At 34.9% G+C, this 18946-nt stretch overlaps 3 protein-coding genes and 1 pseudogene across 6 annotated transcripts; all 4 read left to right on the top strand.

Moving 5' to 3' along the window:
- The first annotated feature begins 2936 nt into the window (after positions 1 to 2936).
- LOC125207179 (metal-nicotianamine transporter YSL3-like) lies at positions 2937 to 5953 on the top strand. 2 transcript variants are annotated; one of them, XM_048106414.2, is made up of 8 exons: positions 2937 to 3194; positions 3347 to 3694; positions 3775 to 3950; positions 4016 to 4113; positions 4188 to 4322; positions 4410 to 4599; positions 4697 to 4811; positions 4889 to 5953. In XM_048106414.2, the coding sequence occupies exons 2-8, from the start codon at positions 3349 to 3351 to the stop codon at positions 5815 to 5817; spliced, it is 1989 nt and encodes a 662-aa protein (XP_047962371.1). In that variant the 5' UTR covers positions 2937 to 3194; positions 3347 to 3348; the 3' UTR covers positions 5818 to 5953. The 2 variants fall into 2 exon arrangements, with proteins under 2 accessions (XP_047962371.1, XP_047962370.1); XM_048106413.2 differs by having other exon boundaries at positions 3344 to 3694.
- Positions 5954 to 9039: 3086 nt separating this feature from the next.
- LOC125207180 (cytochrome b5-like) lies at positions 9040 to 11270 on the top strand. 2 transcript variants are annotated; one of them, XM_048106417.2, is made up of 4 exons: positions 9040 to 9189; positions 9306 to 9418; positions 10624 to 10690; positions 10805 to 11270. In XM_048106417.2, the coding sequence occupies exons 2-4, from the start codon at positions 9332 to 9334 to the stop codon at positions 11053 to 11055; spliced, it is 405 nt and encodes a 134-aa protein (XP_047962374.1). In that variant the 5' UTR covers positions 9040 to 9189; positions 9306 to 9331; the 3' UTR covers positions 11056 to 11270. The 2 variants fall into 2 exon arrangements, with proteins under 2 accessions (XP_047962374.1, XP_047962373.1); XM_048106416.2 differs by having other exon boundaries at positions 9043 to 9189; positions 9303 to 9418.
- A 108-nt stretch (positions 11271 to 11378) lies between these two features.
- Positions 11379 to 12801, top strand: LOC125207181 (ubiquitin-ribosomal protein eL40z fusion protein-like; annotated as a pseudogene). The gene is made up of 5 exons (XR_016132233.1): positions 11379 to 11693; positions 11797 to 11862; positions 12055 to 12144; positions 12439 to 12505; positions 12587 to 12801. The product of XR_016132233.1 is annotated as a ubiquitin-ribosomal protein eL40z fusion protein-like (transcript).
- Positions 12802 to 18093: 5292 nt separating this feature from the next.
- On the top strand, positions 18094 to 18856 carry LOC125204301 (auxin-responsive protein SAUR32-like). Its single transcript, XM_048102906.2, has one exon. It carries the CDS (start codon positions 18380 to 18382, stop codon positions 18701 to 18703), a length of 324 nt encoding a protein of 107 aa, XP_047958863.1. The 5' UTR covers positions 18094 to 18379; the 3' UTR covers positions 18704 to 18856.
- Positions 18857 to 18946: the final 90 nt, after the last annotated feature.

Below are 18946 nucleotides of genomic sequence, written 5' to 3'. Positions count from 1 at the left end.
TATTCAACACACTGATATTAATAATTAGGCATACAAAATGTGTCTCGACCCTTTGTTATAAACAATAAATTAAATCATATACCACATATTTTTAACAACGCACGGAACAAATATATTGTAATATTGGATATATAAGCTCAGTTTCTAGTAAGTACTATATATTATAACAAGCTTAGACCTAAAAACATGCTAATGGATTAGAATTTAATTATATCTTATTACGAGTTCATTCATTCTAATAATGAAGCAATTCTAGAGAGTTGACCATGCTAGGAGTATAAAATTTTGTACCTTTATTTACACTTTTTATTTACTCCACCATTTCAAATTTCTGTCCATCATCATCTTCTTTGAGTTTGGTCAATATTTAATGGGAAAAGTATTGGTTCATGGCCGTCAAAATTGAATTTTATACTCACATAGGAAAATGCCATCCGACGATTTGAAAACTTATAAAATTCCTTTACCCTCTCAAAAACTTCCATATTTAGTATCATCATGTCGCTTATAAGTTATAATATCAAACAACTTGCTCTCCTAAGCAATAATCCATATTAAAATATTACACTAAGCATAGAATGTCCTAAAGGATTATACTTCCCTTTTCATTATTACACCAGATTGTGCTTATTCATATTCTCCAGAAATTTCAGAACCCCACGGTATGACAAAAATAAATAAATTAACAACTATTCGCACATAATTGGATGGAGAATGTACACTTGTATCCAAAGAGAAAATTATATTTTTAATCTCTACTTTGCTATAATAATTCTTCCGTCTTCTGAAAATAATAACTTTTGAAATTGCACGATTTTTAATGCAAATATACTAAATTAAGAGAAATAGAAAGAAAAATGTGTTAGTAGAAAACGAGTCTCAACTCATTAGAGCATCCGCAGGATGTCCCGTCGCCCTTCCCGATGGACTTCCCAAAAACATCTCATGCCACGTCATAAGGACCTCCCACAACACTGCCACGTCATAAGAACATCCCACTGCACAGTGACAGACATCTCCAAGGACATTCCGACGGACTTCCACAATCACAAATTCACCAAATTAAACAATTTACGGAATTAAACAATTTACGGAATTAAAATTTAGACATGAATACGGGGAAAATGCAACGATTTTATTTTTTTTAAAAAAAGCATACATAAGCGTTGAATCTATATAGTTTGTCGCTAGCCGAACAGGGGTCTCGGTATGATATGTTTTTTGTTTTAGGCCTTCATTTTCAACGATAATACATGCGTTAGAGTTTTTAAAAAAATCGTAGAGTTTGCAACAAGCGTATATTTAGAGTTTGCAACGAGCCGTATATATAGAGTTTTTTAAAAAAATCAAAAATTCGCATCGGGACGTCCGTCGGTCTGCCACAATGGCGGATGTCCGCCCGCCGTCGCGACGGACGTCCCGGGAATGCCGCGGATCTGCGGTGTCCGCAAGGGACGTCCGCGTCCGTCTCCTTCGCGCCTAATGGCGGACGTCCCTGACGGACGTCCAGCACGCCAGTCCGACGCCCGCCGGGACGTCCGGTGTTGGAGATGCTCTTAGAGAGAAAGAAATTTCCTAATATAGAAAGTTTGTAAATAAGAAAGTTTTTATTTTCGGAGATGGACCAAAAAGGAAAGAATTTATGTTTTAGGGGATGCAGAGAGTTTATTGCATCCTCTAATTTTTAAAAATATCATCACACATCTCTAAACTTTAATTTAATATCACTGGAAAACTTTTACTCCCTACATTCCCTCATAGTTTGGTCATTTTTATATTTTGGGAAGTTTCCTTATTGTTGAATCACTTCCATATATAATTAACACGTTTTTTTCCTTTTAATTTACTCTCTCTTACTTTATTTTCTTTACTTTATTCACTTTTGACACTATTCTCTTTATTTTTTTCTTTCTTACTTTTTTATCTATCTACTTAACATAATAAACATTCATTTCTTAAACTCCGTGTAAAAAATTTCCGGCTCAACAACGAGGAAACGGAGGGAATACAATTTTAAAAAAAAAATAGACTAAAATATCCTCCAGCGTATAGGAGCAATTTCATCTCTTATTTTATTTTTAGTCTATTAACAAATCCCATATCGGGCAAGCCCAAAAATACAAGTTTTAATCAAGGATAGTGGTAAGAATACTGATAAGATGGCATTATATGTATCTTGTGGCTGAGAATGTGGTTTGGTGACTTTAGACAAAGAAATAGAGTGAAAGTCGACATGTAATTTATGACTAGTTTTAGGTTATAGAAGACAAATAGATTATAGAGTGAAAGTAGACATGTAATGTATGACTAATTTTAGGATATACTAGAGTGAAAGTAGAAATGTAATGTATGACTAATTTTAGGATATACTAGAAGACATGAAAGATATCGATCGATTGTTATGATTTATTATTATATAATTATCCATCTAAAATTATATTGTGAAATTAAAAGATACTCTTTCCGTCCCAGTTTAAATAAAGCATTTCTATTTTGACACAAGAATTTAGAAAGTTCAAGCGTATTAGCAAATTATGAACTACCCCACTAAGTTCTTTCTAAATCAAAAACCATTATACTTTGAACAAATACTACCTCCTTGTCCAAAAAAGTGACTAATAACAAACATCTAAAAATAACTAGAAAAGCATTATGTAGGATTGAACCGAATGAAAGAAGCGATTGCATTGATGAAACATAAAGACAAAGAAGAGGCCGAGAACAGACATGAAAGCAACCACACGCCATTAAAGAAGAAAAACTATCTTTGCTTTTGTCAACTCATTTCCAAATCAATTCCAATCTCAGAATTAATATCCATGTTCCAACCACACGCCATGATATTCAGTTTTCATCTACTAGAGCGGCAAAGTTAAGCTGAGATGAAAAAAAGTGAGTAATTATATTTTTGGAGCGAATAATTGAGAGTGGAAAGCTAAAAGTAGGTCAACTAGAAGAAAGAAGACGCATCATTTTCTATCCACCATCTGTTTGAAGAATCACCAAAGTGAATATGGGATTAGGATTGATCTCTTTTTTCGTACTAGAATATAAAAATACTGTTTTCATTTTTGTACTACTCACCACTCACTAGTGTACTGCATCGTTTCTCCATTTTTTATTTCAACCGTCAACCTCTGCTGCTTTAAATTTCGAGTTTCGTTTCTCATAGCTGCTGCGCATACTCTCATCAGGTAAAGAGGATATTATTATTTGATGAAATAGGAAATAAGATGACGAGTTCATATAATTACTATATACTAGTAGAAAAAGTGTATTCAATCTCATGATTGCAGAAAAAAGGTGGATAACTTTTCCCCTTTTTTTTGTGTGTGTTGTGCAGCAGAAATGGGGAGCAGTGAGATGGAAATCGAGAGAGCGGATTTGGAGGAGACGAGAGAAGTAGCGGAGGATGCGAAGAGGATTCCTCCATGGAGAGATCAGATCACAGTTCGCGGAATCGCAGCGAGTTTATTGATCGGAAGCATCTACAGCATCATCGTGATGAAGCTCAACCTCACCACAGGCCTCGTTCCCAACCTCAATGTCTCAGCCGCGCTTCTCGCATTCGTCTTCATCTCCACTTGGACTAAGCTTCTCCACAAGGCCGGTTACGTTGCGGCTCCTTTCACCAGACAAGAGAACACCATTATCCAGACCTGCGCTGTTGCTTGCTACAGCATAGCTGTGGGAGGTACTCAATATTTAGTTTTATTTTCTTTTTCTTTTTTCTTTTGTTTTAATGATTGGATGTGGTGTGGTGAATTGTGATAGGTGGATTTGGGTCTTATCTTCTGGGATTGAATAAGAGGACGTACGAGCTAGCCGGAGGAGGAGACACGGAGGGGAATCCAACTGGGAGTTCCAAAGAGCCTGGGCTTGATTGGATGATTGGATTTCTGTTTGTTGTTAGCTTTGTTGGTTTGTTAGCTTTGGTTCCACTCAGAAAGGTTGGTTGAGAGAGAGAGATGTAACTCTGTTTTGATCGCTTCTGATGCATCTTCATTTTGTGCAGATTATGGTTATAGATTACAAATTACCTTATCCAAGCGGAACTGCAACCGCTGTTCTTATCAATGGATTCCATACTTCTAAAGGAGATAAGATGGCCAAGTATGTTTTCTTTTTCTTTCCTGGTTTGGATCATTGTGTGGCTTCTTATACAGAGCTTTGCTTGCATATTTCAGGAAACAGGTTCAAGGTTTCACCAAGTTCTTCACGCTGAGTTTCGCGTGGAGTTTCTTCCAGTGGTTCTATTCGGGCGGGGAGAGTTGTGGATTCATCAACTTCCCGACGTTAGGGTTGAAAGCGTGGAAACAAACGTCGGGTTCCATCCAAGCACCTTCCTTTTTCTTTCTTGATGTTGACAAGTTTGCAGCTGAACTGACGCCATGTATTGAATCCTGCAGATTTATGTTTGATTTCAGCATGACCTATGTAGGAGCAGGAATGATCTGCTCCCACCTGGTGAACTTGTCCTTGCTCGTCGGGGCTGTGCTTTCTTGGGGCGTTATGTGGCCGCTGATAAGTAACAAGAAAGGGGACTGGTTTCCCGACAACATCAAGGAGAGTAGTATGAAGAGTCTAAACGGTTACAAGGTCTGTTTCATCGGGTTTCAAACTTTTCTTCTTCATACTATGTTATCATTTTATTTGAACAAAACAAATCATAAGATTTGTTCATTTGGATCCACAGGTGTTCATATCGATTGCCCTCATTCTTGGTGATGGTCTTTACAATTTTCTCAAGACCCTATTTTTCACAGTCAGAAGCATGCATTCTGCATTCAACAACAAGAATATCAAAACAGGTGGAGAGACAACTTTTTGTGATTCTTCGAATCTCTCGGTATCTTTTGCTGACAAGAGAAATCTTTCTTTTTTTCAGAAGACAAGAATCAAAGCTTAGATGATCTTCGTCGGAACGAAGTATTCATACGAGACAGCATTCCCATTTGGGTGGCATGTTTGGGGTACACGATTTTCTCTGTGATTTCCATAATTGTGATCCCAATCATGTTTCCTCAGCTCAAGTGGTACTATGTGGTGGTGGCCTACATTCTCGCCCCATCTTTAAGCTTCTGTAACGCTTATGGAGCTGGTCTGACTGACATGAACATGGCATATAACTATGGCAAAGTGGCTCTCTTCGTGCTTGCTGCAATGTCAGGGAAGGAGAACGGGGTTGTTGCTGGACTAATTGGGTGCGGTCTGATAAAGTCCATCGTCTCCATATCCTCTGACTTGATGCATGATCTTAAGACGGGCCACCTCACCCTAACATCGCCTAGATCAATGCTAATCAGCCAGGGAATCGGGACTGCCATTGGCTGCATAGTGGCGCCTCTCTCATTCTTCCTCTTTTACAAAGCCTTTGATGTGGGGAATCCAGATGGGGAATACAAAGCCCCTTATGCACTCATATATAGAAACATGGCCATTCTCGGAGTTGAGGGTTTCTCCGCCCTGCCTCACCACTGCTTGCAGCTCTGTTATGGATTCTTCGCCTTTGCTGTGGCGGCCAACTTGCTGAGAGACACCATGCCGGAGAAGTTGGGGAAATGGGTTCCTCTCCCTATGGCGATGGCGGTACCTTTCCTTGTGGGAGCTTACTTTGCGATTGATATGTGTGTTGGGAGCTTGATCGTGTATCTTTGGCATAGATTTGATAGCACAAAGGCCAGCCTCATGATCCCGGCCGTCGCATCGGGTCTAATTTGTGGGGATGGATTGTGGATTCTCCCTTCCTCCATTCTTGCCCTAGCCAAGGTCAATCCTCCAATCTGCATGAGCTTCTTTGCCACAAAGACCTCCTGACAAACCAATGTTAGCATTAGTCCTAGTAGCAAGATGTATAATAACCCTTACAATCATTTTTGTCAGATATATAAATTACCATCAAATCACTGAAATAAACTCGCAGTTAATGTAAAGAAGCCTGACTTGATGTGTATGTGTATGTGTATGTGTATGTGTATGTGATATGCTTTACACATGATACTGTACTAAACTTTGCAACAAATTAGCACGTAAAGAAAATTGGAGGAAAGACACGGCCACGGGCAAAGGAAGAGGAGCAGAATAGAACTTTGCAGTGCGTAGGCCATCGCCACATCTCACAGATTTTCGCTTGGCCTTATCTGATGTAGTAACAAGAGCAAAAGCAAGATGCACAAAGATTATTCTGAAAATGATGGGGATAAAATACTAAAGTGCCATGTTCCCACTAGCAGATTCATCTACATCACTTTATATATTTCATTTTCAGCAATAATAACTCTCTCGACATGGATGTAAACCATGATTGATGATTCCACACGGAAACTAAGCAAATATGCTCTAGTGATGTAATGAGAACTCAATAATAGTAGAAAATATAGCCTAAAAAGAGTACAAAACATCGCATAAAAAGAACGTGTGTGGAAACTAGCAAATAAAGAAAAAAAAATGACAGCATTTGCAGACAAGCAATGTTCAACTAGCTGGAGTAATACTCTCATTAGAGAAAAGAAGCTTTTGAGAAATTTACAACGAAAATGATAAAATGATCTCATGACAGAGTCTTGGCATATGAATGATACCCACTTCTGGACCCAACACAATTATACACCAGCAAATTTATGAATGGCACCCGATATGCTTACCATCTAAGGTAAAGTGTGCTATTTTTGAATACCAAACTATGCAAGAAATGGCTACATACAATGGAGCAACAAAGTCACAACACACACAACCTAATATTGTCATGTAGGAATATATTCCAAATTATCATCTCTAGTAGTCGAACTACATGTTAACCTCACATAGGAATATACGGCGAAAAAGCAACAGTGTAGTGCACGTTGATTTAGTTCAAGGCCATAGATAGGACCCAAGAATCCACTAGAGAGGTTCTGCATTAGCACCATGGTAAGTGGTTGCGAGATGAGATTATCAACAAGCAATCGATCTTTCACGTTATGCCTCAAGGTGCAAAGAATAAAGCAAAGCATACTGCTTTACAAGGATGCAGTGACTTGTCCAACCTTGGACCACAATCTGCATATAATGGTAGTTCCATCAACAAGATAAAGGTGAATGCATTAATAATTTTGATTCTCATAAAAATAAAATGCCCTCCTTTTGGTTCATAGATAGAATCGAAGCGTTTCATTCATCAATGGGATTCATCTCCCTAGCAACTATACAACTATACGTTACAGTATCACAATTCATCTCGAACTAGAATCGATCAAAGAAACTAATCGTCAAATTTCTAGGTCACTGCATTATTTAAGAAATGCAGAGATCCCCTAAATACAGAAAAGCGGTGAACAAATATAATTGAACAGCTGCTCAATATGGTGTTATCAATGATCGATCGAATACAATGGATACGAGTGTTGAATAATAGTTTACAGAAAATAATTTACAATTCAACATGCGTATACAATTTCTCAAATTGATAGGCAATGGACAAGATCCAATCTGATATCAACAAATACAATTATACAGAAATTCTGAAATTGATAGGCAATGCATTGATAAAGTCGCCAAAATACCATAAAATAGTAGCGCCCGAGCAAAAAAAATCAGCAGCAACAAAGTAAGAAAACGAAGAAAATCATATCAAACGTAGTAATCCTCCTAATCTCTTGATTGGGTTGGATTATTCTATACGAACCAGGCTTAAGTTATTTGGGCCGGCCCAAGTCAGTTAACCCACTACATTTTACGCCCATTCTGAACCAAGGCTATGATTAAATCATAAGTAGATTCATAGCCTGCGAGCTTAAAAATTAACTGCTGTATTTTTTAAGAAGCTACATGAATTAAATATATACAATAATACAATATGATTCAAACTAATACTTCCACTTCGGACCAAAACAGTATGTTAGATTACGGTAAAAATTGGAGACATGGATATGTTTTGAAAAAGCCTTGTCCAAAGGCTAAAAAAACTTAAATCTACAAAGTATAGCTACGAATTGAATGTCAAATAAATTAATAATTAGTTATAATAATGTTGAATAATCAAATAGTAGTAAATATCCAATTCATATATGACTGCTAAATGCTAATAGATGCATGACTTATTTTCGGGGTCAAAATGGCGGCGCACGATGTGGTGTGTGTCTCCACCCAACAACGATTGCGACGCAAATGGCGGCGCAAATACTTTTCGTTTTAATCATCATTGCGACGAAACTTGGTTAACTAATGAAAAAGATTAAATGAGGTATTAATGACATTTGCCATATTAAGAATTAGCAGCCTATTTAGAAATGCAGAATACTTTTACATATTAGAATCTGGCATAAACGAAAATTGGTCTAATTTCCGGTGCGCGAGGGTGGGACCGTGGGTAATGCCTAATGGGCAATGGCTATTCTATGTTCCAAGTCAAAAACGGTGTTTATTTACTACTATACCATTTACTCTGCTTTTGAATTGAAAAAATATCAAAACACAAAAGGAATCACGACGTGACAAAATATCAAAATTATCAACACACAAAACGCAAAAGTATCATTCCAAGTCAAAAACGGTGTTTATAAAAATCAGTACTCTCAACTCAATTTAACACACAGTAATACATTTTTCATTCACGAAAAATATGACATTGTTGCATCTGGGTTCGTTTGCTAAGATTATAAATTATAATACTTTCATTTTTTTTTTTAACCACAGGTGTACCGAACCCGTCTTTTTGGCGGAATCCGACTAATCCTGCTCGACCGGATTAAGTATAATACTTCCATTTTGATTATATGCATTCTAAACCTTATTCGCACTTCATATAATAAATCCAATATTTAATTGCTCAATACTATGGGCCCATTTTCCATTAAATATTAAAATTTTTGTGGCGGAAGGAAACTCTCTTAATATTTTTTTTGTATGATACTTTACCTAATTTTTTCTCTTTTGAAGTATAAATGAATTTGGGAGTATTTTGTTAGGAAATGACAAAAATTGAGTTCTAATCTAGTACTACTAGGTAAGTTCTAAGAAAATGTGGTTTGACTTTAAAGAACATAAATTTACTTTTCTAAAAAGAAAAAAAAGAAGCAAATAGTCTTTACACAAAACCCAAGCCGGCAACCCGGAGTAGTAATATATATGACGTCGATTTGAGCAACTTACTACTTTCTCACTGTGAAACCCGGCGACGACTGTTGAAATTGATCAGATTCCGATTCTCTGGTAAGCTTTCTGATTGAATTAATTTCTCTTGATTCCTCCTTCCTCTTTAGTTGTCAATCAGGCTATCTTTTCTCTTATAGTTCCGATTTCTAAACTATTTTCTGTGTGTTTAGTAGCGGTGAGGATTGAGGAACAATCAACGATGGCGTCAGATCCGAAATCTCACATATTTGAGGAGGTCGCCAAGCATAATAAGACTAAGGACTGTTGGCTGATTATCAGCGGCAAGGTAAGATCATCCCCTTTTTCAGTTGAATCTGTGTTTGTATTGAAGAGAACTCGATTATGAGAATTTTGATGTGCTAGATTCAATCTGTATTTCATTGTGACGCTGGAGTCAATTTAGTTGGACCTGTGTGTAGAGTTGGATACGAACACACAGTGACTGTGTTCTACTGCAAATTTTAGTTAATTTATCGAGCACTTGTTGTACATGTATAGTTTCGAGTTCCTTTTAACTCACTTTCTAGCTTAGCTTAGAACTGTTTCAGCTGTTACTTCCTGGCCTATTTTGAACTAGAGTTGCTAGATTACACATCAATGATGAGGGCAATTATATAGCACTGGTATACTCATCCTTAGGTTAGTTCTGATTCTTAACTAGTAGGTACCCCTGCATCGTTCTACATATTGCTTGGACTTGTTAAAAGTTCTCTTCTCTTATGAGTTAGTTTGAAGTGGATATTTGAGGTGAATTCTAATACTGATGGCCGATGCCATTCTGAGTTCCAATAATCTGCACTCACTCCATACTACTATGATTCATCTTCAGTGAGTATCATTTACTCTTGATTAATAATCTGTACTGTTTTATTTACACTATTTATGAAATGCTTGATGTACACCATGAAAAGACTATTTATGTGATAATTTTCTCAATAATTAGAAATATTTAAAGAATGTATTAAAAGATTATAATTGCAATGAATTATTAATTATAAATCATTTGTAAACATGATTAATAAATAATAACTTGGGGATGATGCTTAGTAAAGATGGTTGTGCGCTGGTTTTGGTGCCATAGCTGTCCCTAGGTCAACAGGTTGATTCTGTTGCCAACACTTCTGGGTCTGGGGCTATAACGAGACTAGAAGGGCCACTTATGCTCTGGTTATTTTAGGAGCTTTAACCATCAGTTTGAACTGTCTCAAATGATCACTATGAATCTAGGAATATGGGGAGCGTGTCCCTTGGAGTAGAAAGTTGAAATCATGGTGGTCGTTTAATTTTAAGTATCTTACTAAAATTTTATACTATAAGCAATATTTTGGTGCAAATTATTGGAGATGAAGCCTGGAGTGGAATTTGTTGGTACCGCGCCGCATCATGAATATTATGGCTGTATTTGTGGACACTTGTTTGGGTTTGACGTTAAGTCTACATAGAAGTTTCATTCAAACGAGATACTACATTGATAGTTTATAATGTTTGCAGGTTTATGATGTTACCCCTTTCATGGAAGATCATCCTGGAGGTGATGAGGTTCTGCTATCAGCCACTGGTAACTTAACTATGATCAATGCTATTTTTCTTTGATGAAGATGATTATGTAAAACTGCAAACAAAGACTAAATCAAGAGTGGCATGTGAAATTGTTGGTCTTTAATCTCTACAGGAAAAGATGCAACCAATGACTTTGAAGATGTTGGGCACAGCGATTCTGCTCGGGAGATGATGGATAAGTACTACATTGGGGAGATAGATATGGCAACAGTGCCCCTAAAACGAAGCTACGTTGCTCCACAACAACCATCATACAATCCAGACAAGACTCCAGAGTTTGTGATTAAGATCTTGCAGTTTCTTGTGCCTCTCCTGATATTGGGATTGGCATTTGCTGTCCGACTCTACACCAAAGAGAAATGAGAGCCTAGAATTTACGTAGTACATTGTTACTGTTAGTTATTTTCCTTATTGATCGTCTCCCTTCTAGGCTCGTAAACATGTTGTTACTGGACTCTCGACTAGATTATCTAGTTTGCCTGCTCTATGTTGTAGGCTTTGTTGTTTTGTGTTCTTTGCGGAACACGGTTGTGGAAATGTTTTGTGCTCAGTAAATTTCAGTTTTGAAAAACGATAAAGTCTGGTCAAATACGAGTAAATTTCATAACTTTGAAAAATACTTTAATTTCAACTATTTTCTATTGATTTTTATTTTGGTAAATTATATATGATGTGGAAATTAAAATACGTTAGCCTAAACGTACTTATATTAAAGTTAATGATTTTTATGAACTATATACTAGAAATTTACAAAAAAATCATGAATTTGAGCTACAATTACAATTTGGAATACGGGCTACGGCGTTAATAGGGCTTGTTGGTTCGGCAATGGTAAGCCCTAATTGCATTTTCCCCTCCACGTATAAATAACGGCGTTGCGCGAGGCGAAGCTAGAGACGAGCCAAAATGCAAATCTTGGTGAAAACCTTGACCGGCAAAACCATAACGCTCGAGGTTGAATACTATCGACAATGTGAAGGCCAAGATTCAAGACAAGGAAGGCTAGTGTTTTTGCAAACTCTTTCCCCCCTTTCTCACTTATTGTAATCTAATCAATTTTATGCTGAACCATCATTTATATTTGTTAGTATTTAATTGGTGCAGGAATTCCTCCGGATGGGAAGCAGCTTGAAGATGGGCGAACACTCGCTGATTATAACATTCAGAAAGGTTTTTATTTTCCACTTGTTCAGTTTTATTCCTGCTTGTCTATGGGTTTACTAAATGATTATAATTTGACCTAATTTCTTAACCTGGCAAACATGAGTCAAACTCATTTTATAGACCTAAAGATGAAGCAAAAAGCTAGCATTTGATTGGTGTTCAGTGAATAATTTATTTGTTATTGGATGTGTATTGCAGAATCAACCCTGCATTTGGTTCTGAGGCTTAGGGGTGGAATTATCGAGCCATCTCTTATGGCTATAACCAGGACAAGATGACATGCCGCAAGTAAGTTTTGAGATGTAGGGATTACTTGTATGCTGAGGGTTTTCTTGAATTGTGTATAGTCTCTATAAGGTTGTAAGCTGATATGGACTTTAACTTAGTAGCAACAGTGCTTGGTGAAGAAACATGCTTGGTTTTATAAGCTCTCTATAACAACTTCTAATAAGTGTTTGATGCCAGGATACAAATTTACCACTGTTAAATATTTCAAATGCTAACATATTCATACTTTTGAACTTTCTACTTAGAATTTGATGTTTGTTGTTTAGATCATGATCTTTTACACTTGACCTGCAGATGTTATGCCCGCTTGCACCCTCGTGCCGTCAACTGCAGGAAGAAGAAGTGTGGACACAGCAACCAGGTATGAGGCCTCAAACATGTATTGCTTCAGGCACCAGGCAGACATTCTTAAGTTTGTCTAATGGTTATTTGTTTTCTGCAGTTGAGGCCAAAGAAGAAGATCAAGTAGATTACCAGGTGTATCTGTGTTTTTTGGTTTTTTGTGGATGAATGACTTTGAACTACATAATGTTGATGATGTTTTAACTCAAAGTTCAGTTATCATCTTGTTATCGAATAATGTGTGTATTGCCATAGTTGCACTGACAAAAAATTTAACTGCAGAGAACAAGGTTTTGTTTGACTTCTCTGCATAGCTATGTTATGTTACAGTTACACTTCATCCCCTCCCTACCGTTGACATGACATTAGTGCTAATATTCCTTCCAGCAAACCTAGAAGAAACAACGAATAATAGCAGTTTCTTTTTTGAGAAATAAACCATGCATTCTCAATGGCCTCACAATTCCTGCAATATTTTGGGCATAGAAAATTGAGGCATTCACAAATGGTGTGGGTATTTTTTATTGTTTTTTTTGTAATGATTTCACCAAACTGATACACCGATTTTTTTTAGGATAGTGATGGCATCTAAGCTTCTTCTCCAAACATTTGCTCTAACACAATCTACAGTTTATTATTCGTAATTGATCAGTTCTTGTTCAATTAGCTTGTGCTCATGGACCTAATAACTAATTAATCCACTCATGCTCGAGTAGAATTAGTTAAGATTAACTTGATCAATTATTACATATTTAATCTCATGCAGCAAAATATATATACTTTTTTAAAGAAGGGATATTTGTATCGTTTCACTCCCTATTTATGAAATCAAACAATAACAAAAAAACGTTATCTTATTACAATCTTGAGTTGGGCTCATGTTTTCTATCTCCAATCACGGATCTTGATTTATCCTGTCCTTGAAACCAAACGAGTCTTATTTATTGCGCGAGTTACGTCACTCATCTCCTCTCCACGTCAGCTTGGATAAGCTAGATCATGTGGATTTTTTTCCAATCGAACACTGTCTCCCTACAATTAGTCAAACATATAGTTGAATTGGCTTAGATTATGATGAAACTCATCGCCAATTTGAAAACAACATATAATGTCACATATATTTTGAGATAAATGGGGACCTCATGCAAAAAGGATACTTAACCAAATAATCTATTTTAGCTCTTAGAAAGACTTAAAAATGATAATGATTAATGATCGATGTTTCCTTTATAGCGTTTTTTCTTTTCTTCAGGATAAGTAATGTTCCTTTTGTATAGTAATTGTATGTTTTTGAGTAACCGACCATTCAATTTATTTCTTCATGAAGTGAGCCTCATTTGCTAACTTAAGACGTAAAGGTCCAGACTCTTTCGCTTTTCAAAGCTGTAACTTCAATTTACCCTCTCAAAATGTTCAATTGATCAACTACACTACAAATATTATTGTTCTTTTTTCTACATGATAATATCTACCCATAGACACTAACCAATATATAAATGTTATTCTTTATTTTTGGTTAGGGTAGTGAAAATATAAAAAGAAATGTTGTTGAGGGTCAAAATAAAATGATGCAACCAAAGCAAAAGGGTCAAATATCAAAATGAATGTTGCGTTTTAGAGTTTTTTTAGGGAGATAATATGATAGTGTCGGCCACAAATCCTTTAAAGGGTCTATTTTATCCATTAAAGGACTTCCATTCATCTATATTTCTGTTTATTGTGTTTAATGACGGAAGAAAATAGTACTAAAACAATAAGAGTACAAAAACAAAATAGAAATGAATTATATCATCGTCTCTCATCCAATATTACTACGGATATATAACTCTTACGATTAGCATCAAATTACCTAAACTTAATTAATATTAAAAATTCAGATGACATTTTGAAAATGTCAATATATATAGTAATGACTAACGAATATGGACAGGCTCGGCTTCAGTATAATCTAAAATTCGTGTTTAGATAACCGAATTATTTGGTGGGGGTTTATTTGAGTTGGTTATATGTTTAGGGCATATGGCAAGTGGTTAGATAGATTGAATTGAATAAGTAAATGAAATGGAAAAGGTCATAATTGAAATACTCCATATTCCAATTTCCCACCAACGAAACAAGTCAATTTGTCACGTGTTAGATTAATTGCGTTCCCAGCTTCCTTGCTGGAGAGTCGAGATTGTTATCTTCTCAATCTTGAATTAAGGATTTTACTCGATTTTACTCTTTGCGAAAAAATTGCAATAAAAAATGAAAGTGGCTGAAGTATTTTAGATTTAAAATTTGAAAAAAAAAACACTGGTATAAATTAGTCATCAAATAGGAGTATTTTTTTTCTAGCCCTTTCCTTCTCACAATATGAATGCCCGCTGGCTGCTATAAACCTTAAATAAATGAGCCCACTCTTTTCTTCCACGTTCAAATTGTTTTCATATTTACTATTAAGATTGAAATTTATATTTTGCATCCCTAATCCTATCCAACTTCGAATATGAAAATATATGCAGTATTTATCCATAAAGGAGGCTTTCAATTTCATGGTTTTAAGGATTAATTTTGACTTGTTTTCCAAAACAAACTAATTTGTGTATGTGTTCATCTAACATAAATTGAAAAAAAAGAAACAGGAAATTAACAATTGTATTATTCCAAAATTTATAAATAATTAAGCGTTTTTATTGAAATGAGATATTTTTTTATATTTAACTTGGAGATGAAGGTTTGAAATTCATATCTTAGTCGCACATTCTCTAAATGTGAATAGTTTTATTTTACCTTCTACGGAATATATGATCGTTATCTCTCGAGGGAAATTCACCCAAAAACATGACTTTGGACTTTGGACCAAAATTTCCCATAATTAACTGTTTTAAAAATTAAGCATGCAATAAAAAAACTTTTGGATGATATTTAACTATCAGAATCAGTATATGATTGATATTTGAATTACTCGTGCATATAATCAACTGACTATGTTTCTGAGCAACATAAAATTGATAATAACATCTCCAAGGTACAATGTCAATTTGGGCAAAGCTGGGACACAATTGTATAAAGCAACAATACTAGCATTTCTTATATGTCAATCACCGTGACCTAAAATAGCCTAGTTTTGGGTTACGAAAAACTACATATTGACAAAGCAAAGTAGTGTATGTCCATTGACAAAAATCATATGTTCAATGTTATTTGTATAGATTAAGAAATAAATAATCTCTGATACCTCATACTTGGTTTAGTCAAGCAAGAAATATTTTTCTCACTGTGTGATCTATTCAGTGTTATAGTAATCTAATATAGGAAGTGATTTTGGATTATCACAAACAATCGTTCATGGTAGATTGTCTATGTCTATATATGTTGAAAATACTATCAATTCATTAGTTATACAATTAAGGTGAAGAGGTGGCGAGAGAAGAGGGAAATGAGGAGGCAGCGAGAGAACCATAATTCATGAGGCAGCGAGTGAATGAAAAAATCGGGAAGAGATTACATGGTGAACCCAATTAATGGACTACTTTTAGCATTTGTTTAGAAATTGAAGTTTGTGTGATATAATCTTCATTCTTGATTTGATGTTTGATGATGGATCGATTTGGCATGCAATGGAGTTCTTGCAATTATGGATGAATGACGACGGGTATGTAGAAAACTGTTGATAAGTCGTGATATCAAGTGAATAACATCACAAACGATGCTAAAAAGTTACTCCGTATTTGATAAGTCAAATAAAAGAACTTAATAAATTAAAAATTTGAGAGTGATAAAACTCGTAAAATATTATTCTAATTAAGTGTAATTTTTGTCCAACACGTAGAGGGCATTTTATAGGCACTAGTTTTAAGATTAAAAGGAAAATAAACTTGAAAAGAAATAAACTTTAAGGCCATGTTTGGTTGCCGGGATTCTGTCTGGGAAAATAATTTGATTCCTTAAGTTTTAAATTCCTGTGCTTGTTTCGATTTTTAATCAAACTGGGAAAGTAATCAGAATCCGAGAACAAAGAAAGTTAATACAACTTTCCAGGATTCTGAATCATAACTTTTCTTAGGTATTCTTTTTCCCAGTTTTAGGATTCTTACATATTTAAGCAATATAGTATAGTTTTATTAATAATAATGATAATAATAATATTAACATAATAATAGTAATAGTAATAGTAATAGTAATAGTAATAGTAATAATAATAATAATAATAATAATAATAATAATAATAATAATAATAATAATAATAATAATAAAAATAAAAATTACAATGTTTTTAAAATAATTTAAAATTATAAATCATACTTAATTTCACTATAATAAAAAAAACTATTATTAAAATTATCATAATTATAACTTATTTTATAATAATTCATAATAATAATAATTTATTAAATAACTAAAATATAATTAAATAATATAAATCTTATAATAAATAATAAATATTTTATTTTATAAATTAACAATTAATCAATAAAGTCATAGTGCAATTTTAATTTATAAAATTTATATAATTATAATATTTGTAAATATTATAATTATAATATAATAATTATTATATTTATTGTTATAATAAATGAGTATTGTAATACTCCATGTAACTATAACTATAATTATATTATTATATATTATGATGGATAATCCATATTTAAACTATCCATCATAATAATAAATATAATAATATAATTATTATTATTTGTAATTAATAATTTAATAAAAATTTTACAATATTATTCTTTTTATAAATAAAATAATAATAAGTATATTTTTAGTTTGGTGTTTAAATTAAATATAAATTTAAAATCTTGATATTTTCCAAACACATGAAAGTAAAGTTATATTCCGGGATTCATTTTCCCAGGAATCATTTTCCTTGCCAACTTTACTTTCCCGGCAACCAAACATGGCCTAAAGGAAACCGCAATTGGTAAAAGGAAAAACAATTAATATCTTTTCATCTACTTATTCTATTAATTAGGGAATAAATAAATACCAAAAACAACTTGCTCAGCCTCCAAGTCTTGTAATTTTTGAAAATAATGAGACTCTTGATTCTCTTGGGCTCGTTTCTTTACATGTCAGTTCACTAGGCTTCAATCTTTGGTCGACTTACGTGCAATTATATTAATACATCTTGAACTGCTTAATTATTCATTTTCAATGAGCCTGCTAGATAATTCTTGAGTTAGATCAATTTATCCTTAAATTTCTTGGCCCAACTTCTAGTGACCGGTCCAACGGGAACCAGCATTTGCGATACTTGAGTTGCATCATTGTGTTTGAGACATGTCAATAAGGTAATGTGGACAGTTAATCTGGGAAGAAGTTATGTGTATAATTTCTTGAAGCACAGTAATAAAATCTTTTGTAATCGTTAATTTCGCCTATGTTAATTTGAGTGTTTGTGGATAGTGAAAGTGACGCTACCAAATGATGTAATTTGGATAAAGTCACCTCTATATGATATTCTTGGTATATGATAGCAATAGACGTAGCAACAAAAATTGAATATAAAATTATAGTCCTATAACTCAAATATTTAGTATGTTGAAAAAAGAAGCATAAATAATTATGGGTAGTTTCACGCCAAATCCGCGTTAAAGGTTTGGAAGCAGAGTCATGAATCATCCTACCGCCATTCCTTCATCCAAACCAAACCCCACTCAGTAAGAAATCGTGTATAAATACACCTCCCTCCCATATTCATATTCTTCAATATTCCTCCATCATTTTCACAACCTCTATGCGCTTCACTCCTTTATCATGACCTGCAATATCCCCAATTCCCTAACCGATTCCGCTCAAACGCGCTTCATACTCGCCATCTCCGCCTCCGATCCTTGGCCCTTCTCTTTCTGAATCTCCTCCAATTTTTAATTTCTACTTCAAATTGTACATAGTAATTAAGAAGATGGGAAGCGGCGGCCACCACCTGATCAATTTCCATCTCCACCACGGCGGGCGGCGGGGAATCCCCAAGGGATGCGTCGCGATTACGGTGGGCCAGGGCGCCGAGCTGCAGCGCTTCGTGATTCCGGTCATCTACATCAACCACCCGCTCTTCACGGAGCTGCTCAAGGAGGCGGAGGAGGAGTACGGCTTCGATCAGAAAGGTCCGATCAATATCCCCTGCCACGTCGAAGAGTTTCGTCAGATTCAAGGCTTGATTGATCAGGATGCGACGTCGCACCACCAAATCCATCATCACCACCAGTTCCTGTGTTTCAGAGCTTGATCGGTTATACTACTTATGAATTAATTGTGATTCTTCCTTTTATTGACTTAATTAGGGTTTCATTTCATCCTTAGATTGGGATTGAAGGAGTATGCTTATTACTGATTTTAAATCAAAGCAGGATTCGTCTTAATATCATCACTTTCATGTTAATTTCATGTTTGCAAATACTACTGAAAAACTTACTACTACCTTTTAATTTTCTATACGTTGAATCTTCTTTGTAAATATCATTCTACCTCC

The sequence above is a fragment of the Salvia hispanica genome, chromosome 6 (assembly GCF_029641045.1).
Source record: "Salvia hispanica isolate PSC_SH4W2 chromosome 6, Shi_PSC_v1, whole genome shotgun sequence".
Lineage (NCBI taxonomy): Eukaryota > Viridiplantae > Streptophyta > Magnoliopsida > Lamiales > Lamiaceae > Salvia > Salvia hispanica.
This window is presented reverse-complemented; position numbering and strand designations above follow the sequence as displayed.